The sequence below is a fragment of the Anabrus simplex genome, chromosome 5 (genome assembly GCF_040414725.1).
Source record: "Anabrus simplex isolate iqAnaSimp1 chromosome 5, ASM4041472v1, whole genome shotgun sequence".
Lineage (NCBI taxonomy): Eukaryota > Metazoa > Arthropoda > Insecta > Orthoptera > Tettigoniidae > Anabrus > Anabrus simplex.
Genome location: NC_090269.1, coordinates 358,576,886 through 358,595,812, shown reverse-complemented (window position 1 = coordinate 358,595,812; position 18,927 = coordinate 358,576,886). Strand labels below are relative to the sequence as shown.

The 18,927-nt window shown below is 36.1% G+C and overlaps 1 protein-coding gene across 1 annotated transcript in view; it reads left to right on the top strand.

Moving 5' to 3' along the window:
- LOC136874116 (serine hydroxymethyltransferase, mitochondrial) overlaps window positions 1–18,927 on the top strand; it is a 104,098-nt gene that overhangs the window by 69,197 nt on the left and 15,974 nt on the right. Inside the window, exon 6 of the mRNA XM_067147672.2 lies at window positions 6,300–6,439. Within this exon, the coding sequence (XP_067003773.2) occupies window positions 6,300–6,439 (140 nt within the window). The remainder of the gene's footprint in view (window positions 1–6,299; window positions 6,440–18,927) is intronic.

Here is an 18,927-nt window from a genome sequence, read left to right as displayed (position 1 = left end):
CTAAGTTCATATTTTCTACAAGTCAAAGACTTGCGAGTCTTATGCCATAAACTGATAAAAACATATGCAAACTGGTTTGCTCACTTATGATGTAAAGTGGATTTAAAAGAACAACAAATTAAAAATAGAATAGTCTTGAAGCACTATGTGCTTAATTTATCACACTTCTTAAAACTTGACGTAGTATCGTAGTCGAAATAATACAATAAAAACTACAGTGTCCCCTTAATGAAACAATCCTAATGAGGTGGAAATGAGCAATAAGTCCTTTGAGATGTTATCAAGAACAATGTTCCCAGTTCAGTGCAGACCTGTAATGACAAGAATGTAATAAACTATCACTTTACTGAGGAGGCAAGATATAAAATTGTGTCTTAAAGAGTAATTGTTTTTACGCGACTCACCTCAAAAGGTCGCTGTCCATGCGAAGCGCAATGAAGCACAGCAAGCAGTGTTGTGATAAAAATCAAGTGTCCAAGGTTGGTTGGAATTGAAGAAGGGAAGTAGGGGAAAGTGGGAGGAGCAACTGAGGAACGGAAATTTGTTGGAGCTCTGGAGGGCGTGGTCGTAAAAAGCAACTAGCAAAAATATGAAACACCGAACTTATGACCACGCCCTCGAGAGCTCCAATAAACTGCCATTCCTAAGTTGCTCCTCCCACTTTCCCCTACTTCCCCACTTTAATCTCAACCAACCTTGGACACTTGATTTTTATCACAACACTGCTTGCTGTGCTTCATTGCGCTTCACATGGCGAGCGACCTTTTGAGGTGAGTCACGTAAAAACAATTACGCTATATGACACAATTTTATATCTTGTGCGCCGTTCGCGCGTCCAGGTAGGGTTGCATAAGATCCAGACTAGCTCGAACACAACATCAGTTTCCAAATACAGATGAATTTCCGGGCTATGGATTCTGTATCGAGAGAAAACACCGCCGTGGTAGACTGTCGGATAAACAAAACCTACGCAACGGTTGTCTCCTAGTCACGAATTCGGTTCGTTTCCGAATATCATAGCCTAATTCTTAATCTACATTCACTTAAAAACTAAGTACTTATCCTAGGAAGTCATTGAAAGAAATGTCCGACTTGTTGGCTGAATGGTCAGCATACTGGCCTTCGGTGCAGAGGGTCCCGGGTTCGATTCCCGGCCGGGTCAGGGATTTTAACCTTCATTGATTAATTCCATTGGCTCGGGGATTAGGTGTTTGTGCTGTCCCCAACATCCCTGCAACTCGTGCACCACACATAACACTATCCTCCACCACAATAACACTCAGTTACCTACACATGGCAGATGCCGCCCATCCTCATGAGAGGGTCTGTCTTACAAGGGCTGCACTCGGCTAGAAATAGCCACACGAAATTATTATTATTAATGAAAGAAATAATTAATTTTTTACAATACTATTTATTAAAATAAAGAATATCTTGAAAATGTAGTTTAATTATTTTGAATATCATTAAAGAAATAAATAGTAATCAAATGATGTCACATCTCATCAATTACTTTCCAAATATTTTAAATTAGTGGCCTCCAACTAAATTAACAATAAGAAAACATGTTCAAAATATTTACAATCTTGATTGGGAGCTATAGAAAATGTCAGACGCAAACTATTTACATTGATTCAAATGTAGATAAAAAGAAAATCACGCTTTTATATATTTCATTCATCAGCACATAATCTGGTTCTAATGACTTTCACTTGCTTTAATTAAGTATTCCCTAATCAATTCATAGTACGATAAACTCATTTGCCAGTAGCTAACACATTCAGTCATCAGTAAATATTATTTGTTAAAGAAACCTCCTTCTCAAATATTGCCAACATTTCACATGTTCTAAACTTGTCCAGGTTCTCAATCTATTTCACTTGTTTGAAAAAAAGATCTCTTTAAGTCATTCCTCTATTTAAAAATAAATGACCAAAATGTCATTACTGTTATTAGTTGAATTGCTCATTAAAAATTAATATTAATTTCAAAAAAAATTTGCCAATTCAGTAATTATACATGCCCTGATATTCAGCTATCACTCACATCTGACAAGCAGATAATGTAATTCAACTATATATTAAGTAATCTGATTTGTAAGAAGACTCTAACATTCACTATCAACCTTCAGTTATGCATAATGTCACCAGTGATATCATATAATGCGAATGAATAAGCTTCTAAACTTGTCTTATCAGAATGAAAATATCTGTGGTTAAGAATTCGTACAGAAATCGGTTACATTTGTGCTATCATCCCTATTTAGAATTATTTTCGATGATCAAATAAGTAGTTGTTAAGATAGGCACGTATATGAATTGTAAGTGGCACTATATGAGACTTCCTGAAGAATGAACATAAATTTGAGAATCAATTATAATTATTCTTTACCACGAATTGCGCCAATTAACCTAATTTCACTGCTAAAATTATCTATCTTTTCGTTTACGACGAAGCAATAATTATCACCAATGTTATTCCTCATAATATTCTACCATTCATCCATTTCATATTACACATCTCGTATCTCCTCCTATATTACCTTAACATAATAATTCATTTTAACTTGACGCATGCTACACTCTCATCGTTAAATCATCCATCTTAATATTCTATTTTGTTCTCAAATTTTCTTCAAATTCCATAAATTATCTTACTTTTGTCTTCCTACGACGTTATAATAACCTATATACAATCTCATTTCATCTCAGCTTAACAGTACATGCCCTAATGTAACCTAACGTTAACCACAATATCGCATAATATTGCATTCACACCAATTAACCTCTTTTCATTCAACATTGCCAACATTACGAATGCAAAAATTAAATCATCACTGGTTAATCACTTCCTGTATCAATGGACTTGCCTTTCATGTTAGATGATTACCTAATAATCTCTGATACTGTAAATTCAGTTGACTATTCACGTAACAATATTCCTTTAGGAAACTTAAAATAGCACTTCACATAACTCTTTCAAGTAAGGAATATAAATATAAAAATGGCACTTTCAAAACAAATATTATCTGAATTACTTACGAGAAGAATGATCTTATAAACTCATATTTTCCTCCTGCTTTCGTTGTCGCCGACACACGTCCAGCTGGCTAGGACATGCGGTGTTCGGGTTCACGGCATCGTATCAGCCTCTCAGAAATGTTAGGGATGGTCTTTGCTCATCTCCGGTTGTCATGGGCTCGACTTGTCGTTTGTGTCACCATCATCTAGGTAGCCTCCGCCTCTGCACTTCTAGCACATGACGTAGTTGGTTTCTTGCGCAGTGGAAATAGAAAAGCACATCAACATGGTCATTTTCGTCATCTTCTGGATACAAAGCCTACTATGATCTATTGATAATCTATAACTACTGCTTCTTATAATGGTATCTTATGATGTTTTAGAGTCTTTCAATATGTCTAGTAAGGCTTCAATTTAATCATAATATAATCTTTCTATGTCTTGCGCAACAGATGTTGTTATTCCATAACTTCTTAAGATTGAATTGCTTTCGTGCTGTTATCTTGTGACGTAGCACTGAAGTAACCTGCCAATTAGCTTGTGCAGTTTTATATTACGAAGTATTATAACTTTTCTATCACCAATGACTTGTACTGTCCGTGTAGATGTTTACTATTATTTATCTTTAGCTATATATTTCTTTCTTCTCAATCAGCCTTCCTCACTAATTGATTCGTGTAGCGCTCTGCCAGTATGTTTCCAGTGAAATTGAATTTTTTTCTCAATAATAAATTTTAACAATATTCTGACGTCTCCTTTTCTCACTGCCTTCTATTTCTTTTACCTGACAAAAATATCATTCTCTTAACATTTATGAACATGTTGACGTTTTATTTCTGACGTTCTTACGGCATAGTCACCATTTTTGCTCCAGATAAACTTCATTGCAAACAGCGAAATGACACACTTGCCTCCTCGGTGAAGTGATAGTTTATTACATTCTCGTCATTACAGGTCCGCATTGAACTGGGAACATTCTTCTTGATAACATCTCAAAGGACTTATTGCTTGTTTCCACCTCGTTAGGATTGCTCCATTAAAGTGACACTGTAATTTTTATTGTATTATTTCGACTACGATACTACCGTCAAGTTTTAAGAAGTGCAATAAATTAAGCACATACTGTAGTGCTTCAAGACTATTCTATGTTTAATTTGTTGTTCTTTTAAATCCACTTTACATCATAAGTGAGCAAACCGGTTTGCATATGTTTTTATCAGTTTATGGCATAAGACTCGCAAGTCTTGGACTTGCAGAAAATATGAACTTAGAGACAGTATATTTTTAACACAGTTTCATGTTATTATTATATGGTTTTGGATTGTCATCAATTTGACGTTGATAAACTTATATGATTGTCAATTTTTCTACAAAATTATATCAGCTGATGATGACGTAGTAGGGCGTCGAAACTAGTACTGATTGAAATATATGTTGTAATTACATCTACACAACAATTTTTATGTATTGAATAAGGTGGACCCAAATTATAAGAAAAGTTGTGATAACCCCATGTCGTTGGCTTCCGGTACGTTAAAGAACTACTGCAAGATGAAATTCCAACACCCTAGCGCCTGTTAGGAACGGACAGACATTAAACAACTTGGATTATTAATAACTTTTGACTCGAACATTTCCGGACTTTGGTTCCTTATCTGAAATTGATCCATCTGCCGCCCTCCATCATCCCCTGAAAGTCTGTAACATCATTACGGATACACCCTGTATATTGCTTCCATTTACTAGTTCTAGATTCCTCCATTTCACCTTTCTTGTCTGGCATACCTTTGTCAACCCTTGTTTTTTCCAAGACTAACAGTACTACTTTTTCGGAATCAAGGTATTCTTAAAAATGCTTCATTCCCATTCTCAGGCAACATAATTCAGAAGAGAAATGGTTTTAAATTTCTCACACAGCCATTCTAAAAGAGGTGTTGTGAAATTTTCCACTTCCATGCTAGGATAGTACTTCATTTTGCAGCCTCTCATGGCTTTTCCCTTCCTGTAGCTGATTCTTGAAAACATTTTATTCCTTCCCTCCCTCAGGTTCCATTTCAAGCTAAATTTCTTTCACTCCCACTGCTTTGCAAATCTGCAGTTTGTTTACCATTCTCTTTTTACTTCCTCATGTTTGCATATAATAAAGTTTTTATTTTTATCTCAACTATGTTTGTGATTGAAAACTTCGTCAGAATGATTTTCACATTCAGTACGCTAATAAAATACCTAGTTTGTCTGTCGAGCACTTCTCAGGGACGTTTAATCTCGACATTCGGATGTCATTCATTTCGTTTTCCCTCCCTTTTCTAAGTTTTCATTTTACAGTGAGGACCAAGGGTACTGGGGCTGGCAGGAGGCAACAGTGCCATCAGGGCAGTGACAATGTAGGTGGGACCAGACAATAGCCCTGGCAAATTGTTGAAGCACAATATAAGGAAGTTGGCAGAACTCCTTCGAAAATGCTGGAAATGACCAGCAATAGAGAGGCAGCCAAAATGATCTGGATGTAGAAACTGTGTGGGATCCGGCTACACGGAATTCAACATGGTATGCGAGTCAAGTTCTTGGGCTTAGCAGTGAGATGACATTGCAACAGAAAAGGTGATGAGGAAAAACATGAAAACACAAAGGAGAAGGACAATCTCCTGAACTTTATAAACTGCCATCTTCAAATAGATGGGCTCCCTCATCAATCTTAGTTCTTCTACATGCACTTCCTCTCAGCTTGTTGATACTACCCAGCTTCATCAGGAAGATGGGCATCAACAGTCATTGAGAGAGAGGTCTTGATAGATCTGGTCTTGACATGGGATGTGTAGGATAAGAAGAAAGCCTGATAAAGACAGGAAAGGGAAGAGGTAAAAAGATGAATACTGGATGTAAAAGACCAGGAATACAGGCCAAACAAAGAACAAGTCAAGGAAAGGAACAAACAAGTAATGAATCATATTATAGCCTATATAGATCATGAACATGAGAAGGAATTCATAATTGGATAAACACAATGTCAGGTCAGTGTGGGATGGGATGAGTCTCTTACATTTAAGCACTTTTAAATGCCAAGAGACTATTCCAGGATTCAATCCCACAACCTGGACTGTTAAAGGTGAGCATGCCTTTAATGTATTACTCTTTTACTAGTAATTTCTTCTCCCAGTAGAGTAATGATTTAGCTGTGTTTCAAGATTGTTAGGTAGATATGATTAAATACAAGCAGCTGAATAAATTTTAATACCTGTATACAGTGCTGTGCAAGCGTTCCAATGTTTTCTGCCATAGATCTGTGATGATGTCAAGGCTGTTCTCCTGGCTGACATGGCCCACATTTCTGGTCTGGTAGCTGCGGGAGTCATTCCAAGTCCATTTGAATATGCAGATGTTGTCACCACCACTACCCACAAGACACTCCGTGGTGCAAGGTAAGGCATTAGAACTACAAACTGCATCCTTGAACTCATAATTCAGGAACTGCTGTATGTAAGCAGAGAACCTATAGCTGAACAAATCGAGTTTCAAACTTTACACTTATGTCCTCAGAATGAAATTTCCAACAGTGAGAGGTTGTACAAGGAAACATTATAACAATGTAAGATATTTAATAGATTTTTCTTAACTGGAATATTGTAGGTATGCTTAAATATCATTTCTCTAGAATTTAAGAATTTGGGATATAATAATCAATTATGTATGTGAATTGTGTTTTACTGGATATCTGGCATGTATTTGTAATTTGGGTAACATTTAGAACAAAATAAGTATGATCTTAAAGATATCATCCTATATTTCCAGAAGTTAATAAAGAAGGAACTTGAAAGATGGTCTATAGCATGGATGGCAAACCTACGACACAAGTGCCATCAGGTGACATGCAAAGATTACTTTTGCGGCATGTCAGACAACATACTAATATATTTTAATGCTTTTAACTTGTAATAAATAGGTCTAAAATCTAGCAACATAGCATATTTTAACACTATGCTTTAATAAAAAAGTATGTCTCAATTAATTATATGGCCATATTTATTACAAATTTTATTACGTTGAAGTATAAATAAACCTTATTCTAAAATGTACCTATTTTTTAAATGTAATTTTTAGTGAAGTTTGCAAAATAAAATCATGAAACATACAGTCGAATTAGCTTTATATGTAATGCAATCTAATACCTACATGAAGTCAAATGAGAGAGGTTTCATGATGATTTTAAAGGAAAATAACAGATGTCACACTAGACAGTACAAAATAATTAACAAGACCTTAATTGACATGATAGTCAGTGAAGATTTGCCATCCCTGCTCAATAGTGAGATACAGACTCTCAGTGTCATGATACCAAGGGTACAATTGTGTCAAAATTGTAAAGCTTCATACTTTAAGCCAATGTACAGGTCATCAGAATTTCAAGCACCGCCTAGTATGCGATTTCTTTTAATTACACCAGCATCCTTAGTTTTTTATTTTGCTAGTTTGAAGGATGAGTTCTCCACCTAATCAATACTTTATTTTACATAGTGTCAATGTTATTTACATAAAAGGACAGTACTGGTTTTGACCTGTAAATAGGTCATCTTCAGCTCTTGAAGAACCTGCTTAATAGCGACTGTACAGAATAAATACCGCTAAAATTAAACAAGAATGCCATTAAAATAAACATGAATGCCACTATTCTAAAAAATGCTTAAGGTTAAGATATATACATATGGTACAGTTTTGGGGGTTAGAGGACTTTTTTCCCTGGCTCCATGATTTCTACATACAGTAGAAGTCTGTTATAACGAGAATCCATAACAGCGAAAAATTTACTCGCTATAACGGATTGCCGTTATATCCGATTTTTTTGTAAAAGTCGGGAAAACCCTCATACACATTAAAATCAGTATGAAACGACAATCAGTTTGTTTAAAACTTGCATTTCCGCGGATAACATTCACACTACGGCTTACCTGTTCGTTATTTTTCGAAATCCGATGCTACGTGAAAGGTAATGTATAATTTCATTCTGAAAAAATTATAGTACCGTATTTCTCCGAGTCCAAGACGATTCCCACTTTTTCCTCCAAAAAATTTAAATGTCTAAAAAAGTGTTTTGTAAAATCATATGAATGTCTTTCTTATACAGTACGCATTTTAGACTATTTTTAGACGCCAAACATTGGTTTAGTTATGACGTATTCCTTTGCGGCTGCACAATCATTCTTTATTTCAGTGGGTTTAATAACCATTAACTTAAAATTGGCATCATAATATTGAATATAACCCATTGAAAATTTGCCGGCGATACCTGTTCCACGCGTCTCTACAATACGACGATCCATCAGGTAAATATTCTTGCTTATTATAAAACTGTTACATTCACCCAGCGTCAGATATAACTGGCTGCCGCTACACGCACGTCTCACTTGCCGGGTTCGGCCAACTTCAGTGGCTAGTGATGTATAAGCCTAATCGCGGACGTTGAATGTCAACGAATGAGTTTATTGTGCCGCGGTATGGCAATTCTGCCCTTGCGTTTTAAGTGCACATACCTCACAATTTCATCTTCGACTTCTTTAAAGCGTCCATGTTGCGGACCACTGAATGCATTTTTTGTGCAGTACGCATTTTTAAGCTATCTTTGTCTTCATGCTAACGCCGAATATTGGCTTTAGTTAGGCCGATATTTCCGAGTGTTTAGTAACCACTTACTTAAAATTGGCATCATAATATCGAGGAGAACCCATTGAAAATTTGCCGGCAATACCTTTTCCACATATCTTTACAGTAAGACGATCCATCGTGAAAATATTTCTGCTATCTATAAAACTTAATTTTACTAAGCGTCAGGTACAGTAGACGCGTTATAACTCTGCTACTGAGTAACTATGGCCTTTCTAATAATTCGAAGGCTCGCATTTTTTATGCCATACTGCAGATTTGAGAAACGACTGTTTAGAGGCTAATAGAATGTCATTTACTCTTCAATATTTCCCCAGATCTAGTGGCGTTATACGTAGGCACTGTGACAACCAGTCGCCGCGGCTAGCCACGTATAATAAAGAGATGATCGTTTACTGTCAACGAGTTTTGTGTGCGTGCGCACGGGGGTGAAAAGAAGTAGCGTGGTTAATGCAGTAGTTGCCAGCGGTGTTCATCACTGTTAGGCCGCGAATGCAAGACGACCGTTGATTTTTCACATGAGATTCTGAGAAAAAAGTTGTCTTGGATTCGGAAAAATAAGGTATCACTCCAGAGGCGTCTGTGGCAAACATTTCAGTTTTCTCTTCAAACAGTTGTCACCTAACCTACCCATATATGTATCATGAAAAACATTTCAAACGCATGTAGAGAGGAACGATAACTTCCTCGCTAAAATTTACATGGGAATAGCCTTTCTGAAATTTAACTAGACACGAGAAAATATAAACTATCCTCTGAAATCAGTGATGTACTCTGTCCTATCTTGAGGTGTATCACATTCTTACTTAATTTCAGTATATAACATTACAATTAAGAGATCGTTTACTTCAGCCTTAATTTTTAACAAGTTAACAATTACTATCGGCCACGTTATTTGCGCATTGATTACGAAAACGTGTTATCCTCTTTCATTTTGAATTTTTTTTAGAGAACAGCAGTCGACGGGTATTACTAATCGACTCCAACATCGCCTTCGAATGTCAACGAGAGAGCTCGCAAATGCGAGAAAACTATACCGTACCGAAGATGATCGATCGCATTTTGTGGCAAACATTTCAGTTTTCTTATTCAAACAGCGTCACCTAACCTAACTTAACCATACTGTATTTATCATGAATACAAATTTCTAGCATCAGTAGAGAAATACCTTTCTCGCTATAAATTTATATGAGAATAGCCTTTATGAAATTTAACAGACGCGAGAAAATATAAACTGACCTCTGAAATCAATTATGCATGCTGCTATATCTTGAGGTATATTCCATCCTTACGTAACGGCAAAATTTAGCATTAAAATTAACCGATCGTTTACTCAGCCTTTATTTTTAACGAGTTAACAACTGTTATCAGACACGTTATTTATGCATTTATTACAGTTCTCTTTCATTTTGAATTTTCTTTCTGGAACAACAGTTGACGCGTATTGCCAATCGCCTTCGAATGTCAACAAGCAAACTTGCTAGGGGACCGTGTGAGGAAACTATACCAAAGGTGATTGCTCGCATGTAACATAATCACTGGGCACATAAATATCGGTAACGGAAAATCACTCGTAATAATGGATGCGGCAGTAATAGGGTTGATATAGATGTTGATTCCCATAGGGAACCTAAAATATTTGTCCTGAATGAGTAAATGTATAATACCAATATAATGGTCCGTGATTGGACATTATAAATTTTCCAGCTAACTCATTCTTGGTTGCCTGCGTTTTGCCCTCGTGTGCTAAGTTAGGCTCGTCAGTTGGGACTTAGCACACCACCCAAGACGCAAGGCTAGTGTACCATGGAGGCCACTGCATAGGCTATTTGAAGCCACCAGCAGTACCAATGCACTATGAGAGCCTTGTCTCATTTCCAAAAATAGATGCCTGCCTGGCCATCAAATGATATAGATGTTGATTCCCATAGGGAACCTAAAATATTTGTCCTGAATGAGTAAATGTATAATACCAATATAATGGTCCGTGATTGGACATTATAAATTTTCCAGCTAACTCATTCTTGGTTGCCTGCGTTTCGCCCTCGTGTGCTAAGTTAGGCTCATCAGTTGGGACTAACTAAGAAAGACTACGCACTTTTTACATTCAACAACATCCACATCCACCCCATAACCAGTATTTTCAAAAAACACAATCTAAGAATAGCTTACAGAACCACACGTAATAATGCTTCTGTTTTACACAACACTAAATCAGTCAGTGAGAAAAACAAATACAGTCACTTAATAGTAGGCTATACTGCATAAAATGCAACGATTGTGAAGCCAGCTACATTGGGCGCACCGGCAGATGTTTTTCTATTCGATACAACAAACACATCAATGCCACTAAATATAATCACTTTTCATCCATAGGGCAACATGTTGAAGAACACAAGCATAAATTCACTAATATCGAGAATGACATGGAAATTTTAAATATGAACCCCACAGACCCATTGCTCAAGATTTTTACATTAACATGGACCAATACGCTAATCCTAACTTCAGCTTAAACGAAATCACAATCACAGACGAAACAAACATTCTTTTCAACACAGCCATACCCATTCTAAAAGACACATATTTAAAAAGAATCAGCAAACGCAAACCCACATGCCCCCAGCAAATGCACCCCACCCCATACTACCCCCTCCACAAGCTGCTTCCCCCTCCCCACCACCTCTCTTTCTTAACGCTACGACAGCCACAAGACGTACATGCAACAATGTGCAACACGCTCCCAACTATGCTCGAGGGCATATCCATATATATATCACACACACTCTCTCTCTCTCTCATATATATATATATATCAGTTATTCTAATGCTTACCTTCTTTTTCATCTTTCTCAGATGTTTTTTAAAATTTACCTGAGGGAACGCAAGTATGAAGAGGGGAGCATCCAAAACTCACTTTTATTGATTTCAATATGTCACATACAGCAAAGTAAACCTCAACAAGGTAGTTCGATATAGACTAGCATGTCTTTCAGCATTGATATAGACTGAGAGTGAGCTATGTATCTGTAAACTGGTTACTAAACCTCTTATTCTAATGAACACTATATCCCCGCATATTTGCGGCCCAACAATGCACTTTGAATCATCTCATAAAACCGTTGGACATAGAGTTGGAATTTAACATTAGATATCCAAGCCTGACACCAGAATGTCAGTGATTTTTCATAAACTCTAAGAATTGTATCCAATTTCAACCTAAACAAATATAATTTTGAAATATGTAGAAATCATGGGGCTAGGATAAAAGCCCTTTAACCCCCCAAAACTGTACCATATGTATATATCTTAACGTTAAGTATTTTTAGTATAGTGGCATTCACTAGCATGTTTTTCAGCATTGATATAGACTGAGAATAAGCTATGTATCTGTAAACAGGTTACTGAACCTCTTATTCTAATGAATACGACGTCCCTGCATATTTGCTGCCCAACAATGCACCTTGAAACATCTCATAAAACCGTTGGACATAGTATTTGCATTTAACATATATATTTGAACTTGACATCAGAACGTCAGTGATTCTTGATAAACTATTAGAATTGTATCCAACCTCAGCAAATATAATTCTTGAAATATGTAGAAATCATGGGGCCAGGGAAAAAGTCCTCTAACCCCCAAAACAGTACCATATGTATTTCAAATCAAATCAAATCAAATCAAATCAAATCAAATCAAATCAAATCAAATCAAATCAAATCAAATCAAATCAAATCAAATCAAATCAAAATCTCTTTATTTGCAAATGAGGTGTCTACCTCGGTGGCAAGTGGTACACTAAAATACATTATTATTAAATTAACAAGAGAAGAAAATTTTCCTATAATACAATATACATTTTACGCTAACAATTTTTTCTATTAAACACAAAGCTCATCCCTAATAAATTTACATTGTTTACAAAATTCTACTTATAATATCTCCTGTACTACTTACAAATATAGTCAACTGATATACAGTATGTGGAATTACTTCAAATGATACTATACAACTGGTATAAGATTAAACTTTACATTGCATTTTTTTTTTTTTTAAATTTTTTTTTTACCCATTCTGGAACCTAAGTGGCATAACGACCTGCTGCGTCTTAACCAGAGCCCCTTTTGCCACCACTTTTCAGAGTTCCTGAAGGCCTTCACAACTACCGTAGCTGTCCCAGGGCCCTTGAACTCCCCACTGTACTTCACCCCTACAGGCCGTCCCCTACTTAGGCTGTCCAAACTCCTTAGACCAGGGGATGGAATTCATTTATTCACACACATTTTTTTATTTACAATAACCTGCACTGGTCGAATGCCCTCTAACACTTCATTTATTTTCTCTGTTGCTGTTTATTCTCTTCTTGAATATCTGTACAGATTTTCAAAAAGGGTCAAACACTACCCCTGGTAAACCGTTCCACTCCTTCACACCCTTCCCAATGAATGAAAATTTACCCCAAGCGCTTCTGCTAATATTCCTTCTAATTTTATATTTGTGTCTGTCCTGACGATATAATTATTTTCCAACTGAAGCCTCTCACAGATATCTCCTCATGCTTCTTCTCTTGTATAGGCTCTACATAATCCTATAAGTCTAGTTTTCTCCCTTCTCTTACTTAGTTTCCCACCCAAGTTCCTTTAACATTTCTGATACACTACTCTTTCTCCAGAAATCCCCTGTTACATATCTTGCTGCTTTCCTCTGCACACTATCTATTTCTTTTATTAGGTATTCTTGGTGAGGATCCCAAACACTGTTTGCATATTCCAATAATGGACGAACCATACTTAACTTTTTTCTTTTAATTCTTTATTGCATCCTTTAAGTAGCCTCATTATGACATGTAACAATCTGTATGCTTTCCCAACAATGTCATCAACATGACCCTTCCAGTGCAAATTACTTTCAAATCTCACACCTAAGTATTTGTACTTGCCATCTTTTGGGATAACTACCTCATCCAAAGTATATTCAAATTCAGTTTTAAAGCTTCTGTTTGTAAAAGTTGTAACAGTTGATTTGCCTCCATTAACCTTCATATTACTTTCTTCAACCCATTGTTGGATACTTTCAAGGTCCCTTTGTAATTCTTAACAATCCTCAATGTTATTTATTTCCCTATAAACAATTATGTCATCTGCATACAATCTTATTTTTGATGTTATATTGTTCCCTAAATCATTTGCGGATATTAAGAAAAGTAACGGACCGATTATACTACCCTGCGCAATTCCCTTCCAAACTTTCTCTTCCTGCGATACATTATTTTCTACTTTGACTCTCTGAACCCTTGAATTTAGAATCCCTAAAGATGGCAAGTGCAAATACTTAGGTGTGAGATTTGAAAGTAATTTGCACTGGAAGGGTCATGTTGATGACATTGTTGGGAAAGCATACAGATCGTTACATGTCATAATGAGGCTACTTAAAGGATGCAACAAAGAATTAAAAGAAAAAAGTTACTTAAGTATGGTTCGTCCATTATTGGAATATGCAAACAGTGTTTGGGATCCTCACCAAGAATACCTAATAAAAGAACTAGATGGTGTGCAGAGGAAAGCAGCAAGGTTTGTAACAGGGGATTTCAGGAGAAAGAGTAGTGTATCAGAAATGTTAAAGGAACTTGGTTGGGAAACTTTAAGTAAGAGAAGGGAGAAAACTAGACTTATAGGATTATATAGAGCCTATACAGGAGAAGAAGCATGGAGAGATATCCGTGAGAGGCTTGAGTTGGAAAATAATTATATTGGTAGAACTGACCACAAGTACAAAATTAGAAGGAATTTTAGCAGAAGCGATTGGGGTAAATTTTCATTCATTGGGAAGGGCGTGAAGGAGTGGAACAGTTTACCAGGGGTAGTGTTTGATCCTTTTCCAAAATCTGTACAGATATTCAAGAAGAGAATAAACAACAACAGAGAAAATAAATGAAATGTTAGAGGGCATTCGACCAGTGCAGGATATTGTAAATAAAAAATGTGTGTGATTAAATTAATTCCATCCTCTGGTCTATAGAGTTTGGACAGCCCAAGTAGGGGACTGCCTGTAGGGGTGAAGTACAGTGGGGACTTCGAGGGCCCTGGGACCGCTACGGTAGCTGTGAAGGCCCTTCAGGAACTCTGAAAAGTGGTGGCAAAAGGGGCTCTGGTTAAGACGCAGCAGGTCGTTATGCTACTTAGGTTCCAAAATGGGTAAAATATAAATATGTAAATAAATTCAATGCTAATTTTAATCTTATACCAGTTGTATATTATTATTAGAAGTAATTTCACATACTGTATATGAGTTGACTATGTTTGTAAGATATTATAAGTAGAATTTTGTAAACAATATAAATTTATTAAGGATGATGTGTGTGTTTAATAGAACAAATTATTAGCGTAAATTGTATAATATTGTATTCTAGGAAAATTTTCTTCGTGTCTTGTTAATTTAACATTTAGTGCTTGACAATAATGTATTTTAGTGTACCATTTGCCACCGAGGTAGACACCTCATTTGCAAATAAAGAGATTTTGATTTGATTTTGAAATGTTTTTATCCAACGTGTAACCCTTACGTTCAATCCTATTCCCTCCAATTTCTTTAATAATATTCCATGTTCCACTCTATCAAAGGCTTTGGAAAGATCTATGGCTATGCAATCTAACTGACCTCCTGAATCCAATTGATCTGATATGTCCTGCTGAAATCCCACCAGTTGTGCCTCACAAGAAAATTTCTTTCTAAATCCATACTGGCTCCTCATGAACCAATTTTTATCATCACATATCCCTCTGATGTACTTTGATATTAAACTCTCTGGTATTTTACAAACTATACTGGTCAGGCTGATTGGTCTGTAGTTCTCTGGTTTCCTTTTATCACCCTTTCCTTTATAAATTGGTATTATTATAGATTCCTTCCATTCCTTTGGTATTACACTATTATTTATGACATAGTCAAAGAGAAATTTTAAATAAGGCACTATGTACCACCCCATTGTCTTTAATACCTCCCCAGTAATTTGATCACTTCCTGCAGCTTTTCCTTGCTGAAGCAGTTGGATTTCTCTGAAAATATCTTCGTTTGTGAATGAGAAGCTTCTTGTTTCCCTCAGTCTCTCTCCCTCTCTATCTTCTGTTTCGGTTTCCAACTCTTGACAATCGTCTACTGAATCTCTGAATTCCCTACTAAATAAGTTTGCTTTTTCAGTATCTGTTAAATAGTGTTCACCCCCTTCTCCCACCATTATAGGAATTTGATTCCTTTTCCTTTTTGATTCCCCGTATATGAATACAGCTTTTTCCATTTCCCTTTGTGGTCATTACCCTCTTGAAGTATGCCATTCATATAATTCTCTTTTGCTTCCTTTTTCACTCTATTCAGTTTCCTCATTAGCTGTTTTCTAGTTTCTCTACTCTCCCTACCCTCTTTGATTTTTCTGTTTACTATTCTATATTTTCTTTTTAATTTTCTTATTTCCCTTGTATAATAAACAGGGTCTGAGGTCATTTTATCCTTCTTAACAGGTACAAATCTCTTCTCTCCTTCCCAAATGATTCCTTTAAATTTAGCCCAAAGTGTATCCACATTACTCCCTTCACTTATCCAACAACTGAATTGTGATTTAAGGTAAGTCCCATATACATCAACTTTAGTTTTTCTGTACAATTTCTTGTCTTGTGTAACTCTCTAATTAAGCCTTTTTGGTACGAGTCTTACATCCATTATTACAGCCTTATGATCTCCTATGCCTTGAATTACCTCAGTTTTATCAACAATTTCCCATGGTTCAACCAAGAATACATCTAGTAAGTTATTGAGACGAGTCGGTTCTTGTACTTCTTGTGTAAATCCTCCCTCCCAAATGAACTTATTTGCCAGTTTCTGTTCATGGGCTTCACTTGCAGCTCCATTCCATTCAACTTCAGGCAAATTTAGATCTTCCCCAATTATTATCATATAATTATTCTTGTTTTTAAGAGTATAATCTATTATTTTCTCAAATATTTCCATGTTTCTTTCCTCTCTTCCAGGCCTTATGTTCCTATAATTCCCACAACCTTCATATTATCACAAACTAATTTTATCCCTAATATTTCATCCCTTTCATCGGTAAACCATTCATGTGAACAATAAGTTTCCTTCACCAGAATAAACACCCCCCCCCCCCTCCCTTTTTATCTCCTCGGTCGCTACGATAGACTGTGTACCCTTCTGGAAATACTTCTCTATTACCCACCCTTCTCTCAACCACGATTCCACTCCTATCACCACATCAGTCTCATAAGATTCCATCAATGTACCGAATTTTAATTGTTTATTTACTACACTTTGACAGTTTACCAAGAGCAATCTCAGACCCCCTTCGTCCCTAAAACTTGACTGTTGCAATTGGGTAACTTGAAATTCCTTACTTTCCTGAGTTTCATTTTCTAGTTGACTGAGCCAGCTTGAAGTACAGCTGGCTCTTTCTACTAGTTTTCCTGGTCAGTATTATAACTCAAGGGAGTTGCCTGTTTTACAGTACATATCTTAAGATTAACAAAATCTAGAACAATATTGCTGTCTTTCATTTACCTGAATTGTTTAGATGGAGGCCGTGTTTTGTATAACAGTATCTCTCAAAACTGCTGCATTCAATAACCTGAGTATTCCAAAAATGTTTACAAATTATAACAATATCTGTATTGACCTTTTCCACTTCAATGTTCACACACGAGTCTCTACTCAAATCATGCCTGTGGGGCACGTTCACTACATTTAAGATTTATCTTAACCATTTTTTAGAATAGTGGCATTCATATTTATTTTAATGGCATTCTTGTTTAATTTTAATGTTAGTAGTATTTATTTTGTATATTCGCTATTAAGCAGGTTCTTCAACAGCTGAAGATGACCTATTTACAGGTCGAAACCGGTACTGTCCTTTTATGTAAATAACATTGACACTATGTAAAATAAAGTATTGATTAGGAGAACTCATCCTTCATACTTGTGTGCTTGAACTATCAATACGGACTATGAAGCTAAAAGATTATAGTTTCTAAAGTTTGGCGACAGTGAATAGAAAAAATGCCAAGGCTGAAAAGGTAGTGGCTGTGTCCTTAATTAAGATACAGCACTATTTGCCTGGAGTGAAAACAGGGAAACAATGGTACATTATGTTCCAGTTCCTTGAAGCAAGACTGACTCCAATATTCAGACCATAACATAGTAGAAAATATGGCAGCAATAGTAGCCAAACTGCTGTTATTACGTACATATTATATAAATGGTGGTAATCTGGCTGTCTGTCTGTATGTATGTACACGCATCACGAGAAAACGGCTGAAGAGAATTTAATGAAAATCGGTGTGTGAAGACGGGGGATGAGCCGCTACAATCTAGGCTATAAATCATCTTACTCACGCTGAGTGAAATGGTAGTTTAGGGGAAGGCCTAAAATTTAATTCTCAAATATTTATATTATTAGTGATCCTATCGATAAATACTACATAACTAAAGTTATATAGAATTAAATTTCTGATCATTTATGTCATACTTTGTTACCGTACCGGCTTTGATAACACAGATATTCATGAATTTGTATTTTTGTTGCCAAGTCCATATCAACACCGAGCCACAAGAAAATGGGTTAACAGAATTTAATGAAAGTCGATATATAGAGTTGGGGAATAAGAAACTACAGACTAAATTATAAACAATTTTATTCGCCCTGTATGAAATTGTAGTTTAGGGGAAGGCAATTAAAATTGAATTTTGAAATAACTATGTTATTGTTTCTATCGAAAAGTACTGCATAACATGTTATAAGAGAATACAATTTCCGACCATTTATGTTTTATTCAATTTCACCGTACTGACTATCATAAAGAGTGGTATAAGTCGGAAGAAAACTATATGTGAAGGCCTACAATATTGAAACTGCATAACATTGATCAACAAGAACATTACATTGACCATTGTTTGTGGTGATGTTCTTTGTCTCTTATGCTGCCACTCAACTCGGATAGATGGGATTACTGCTGCGTACCGAGTATAACAGCCTGACGGCATATTGACGGGAAATAGCTTGTGAGTTAGAGAACTTTCTTCTTTAGCTTCTCATTCCTCTGGTTCATACATTTTCTGATACCGTTCTGCTGGTTCGTGACTCACTGGTTCATCAGAGTATTCCAGCTATTCGATCCCCACCCTGACGTGCTGGTTTGAATGAGCAGTGTGCACTGTTAAGGCAAAGGTTCATGTAGTAGTTGTAGTAGT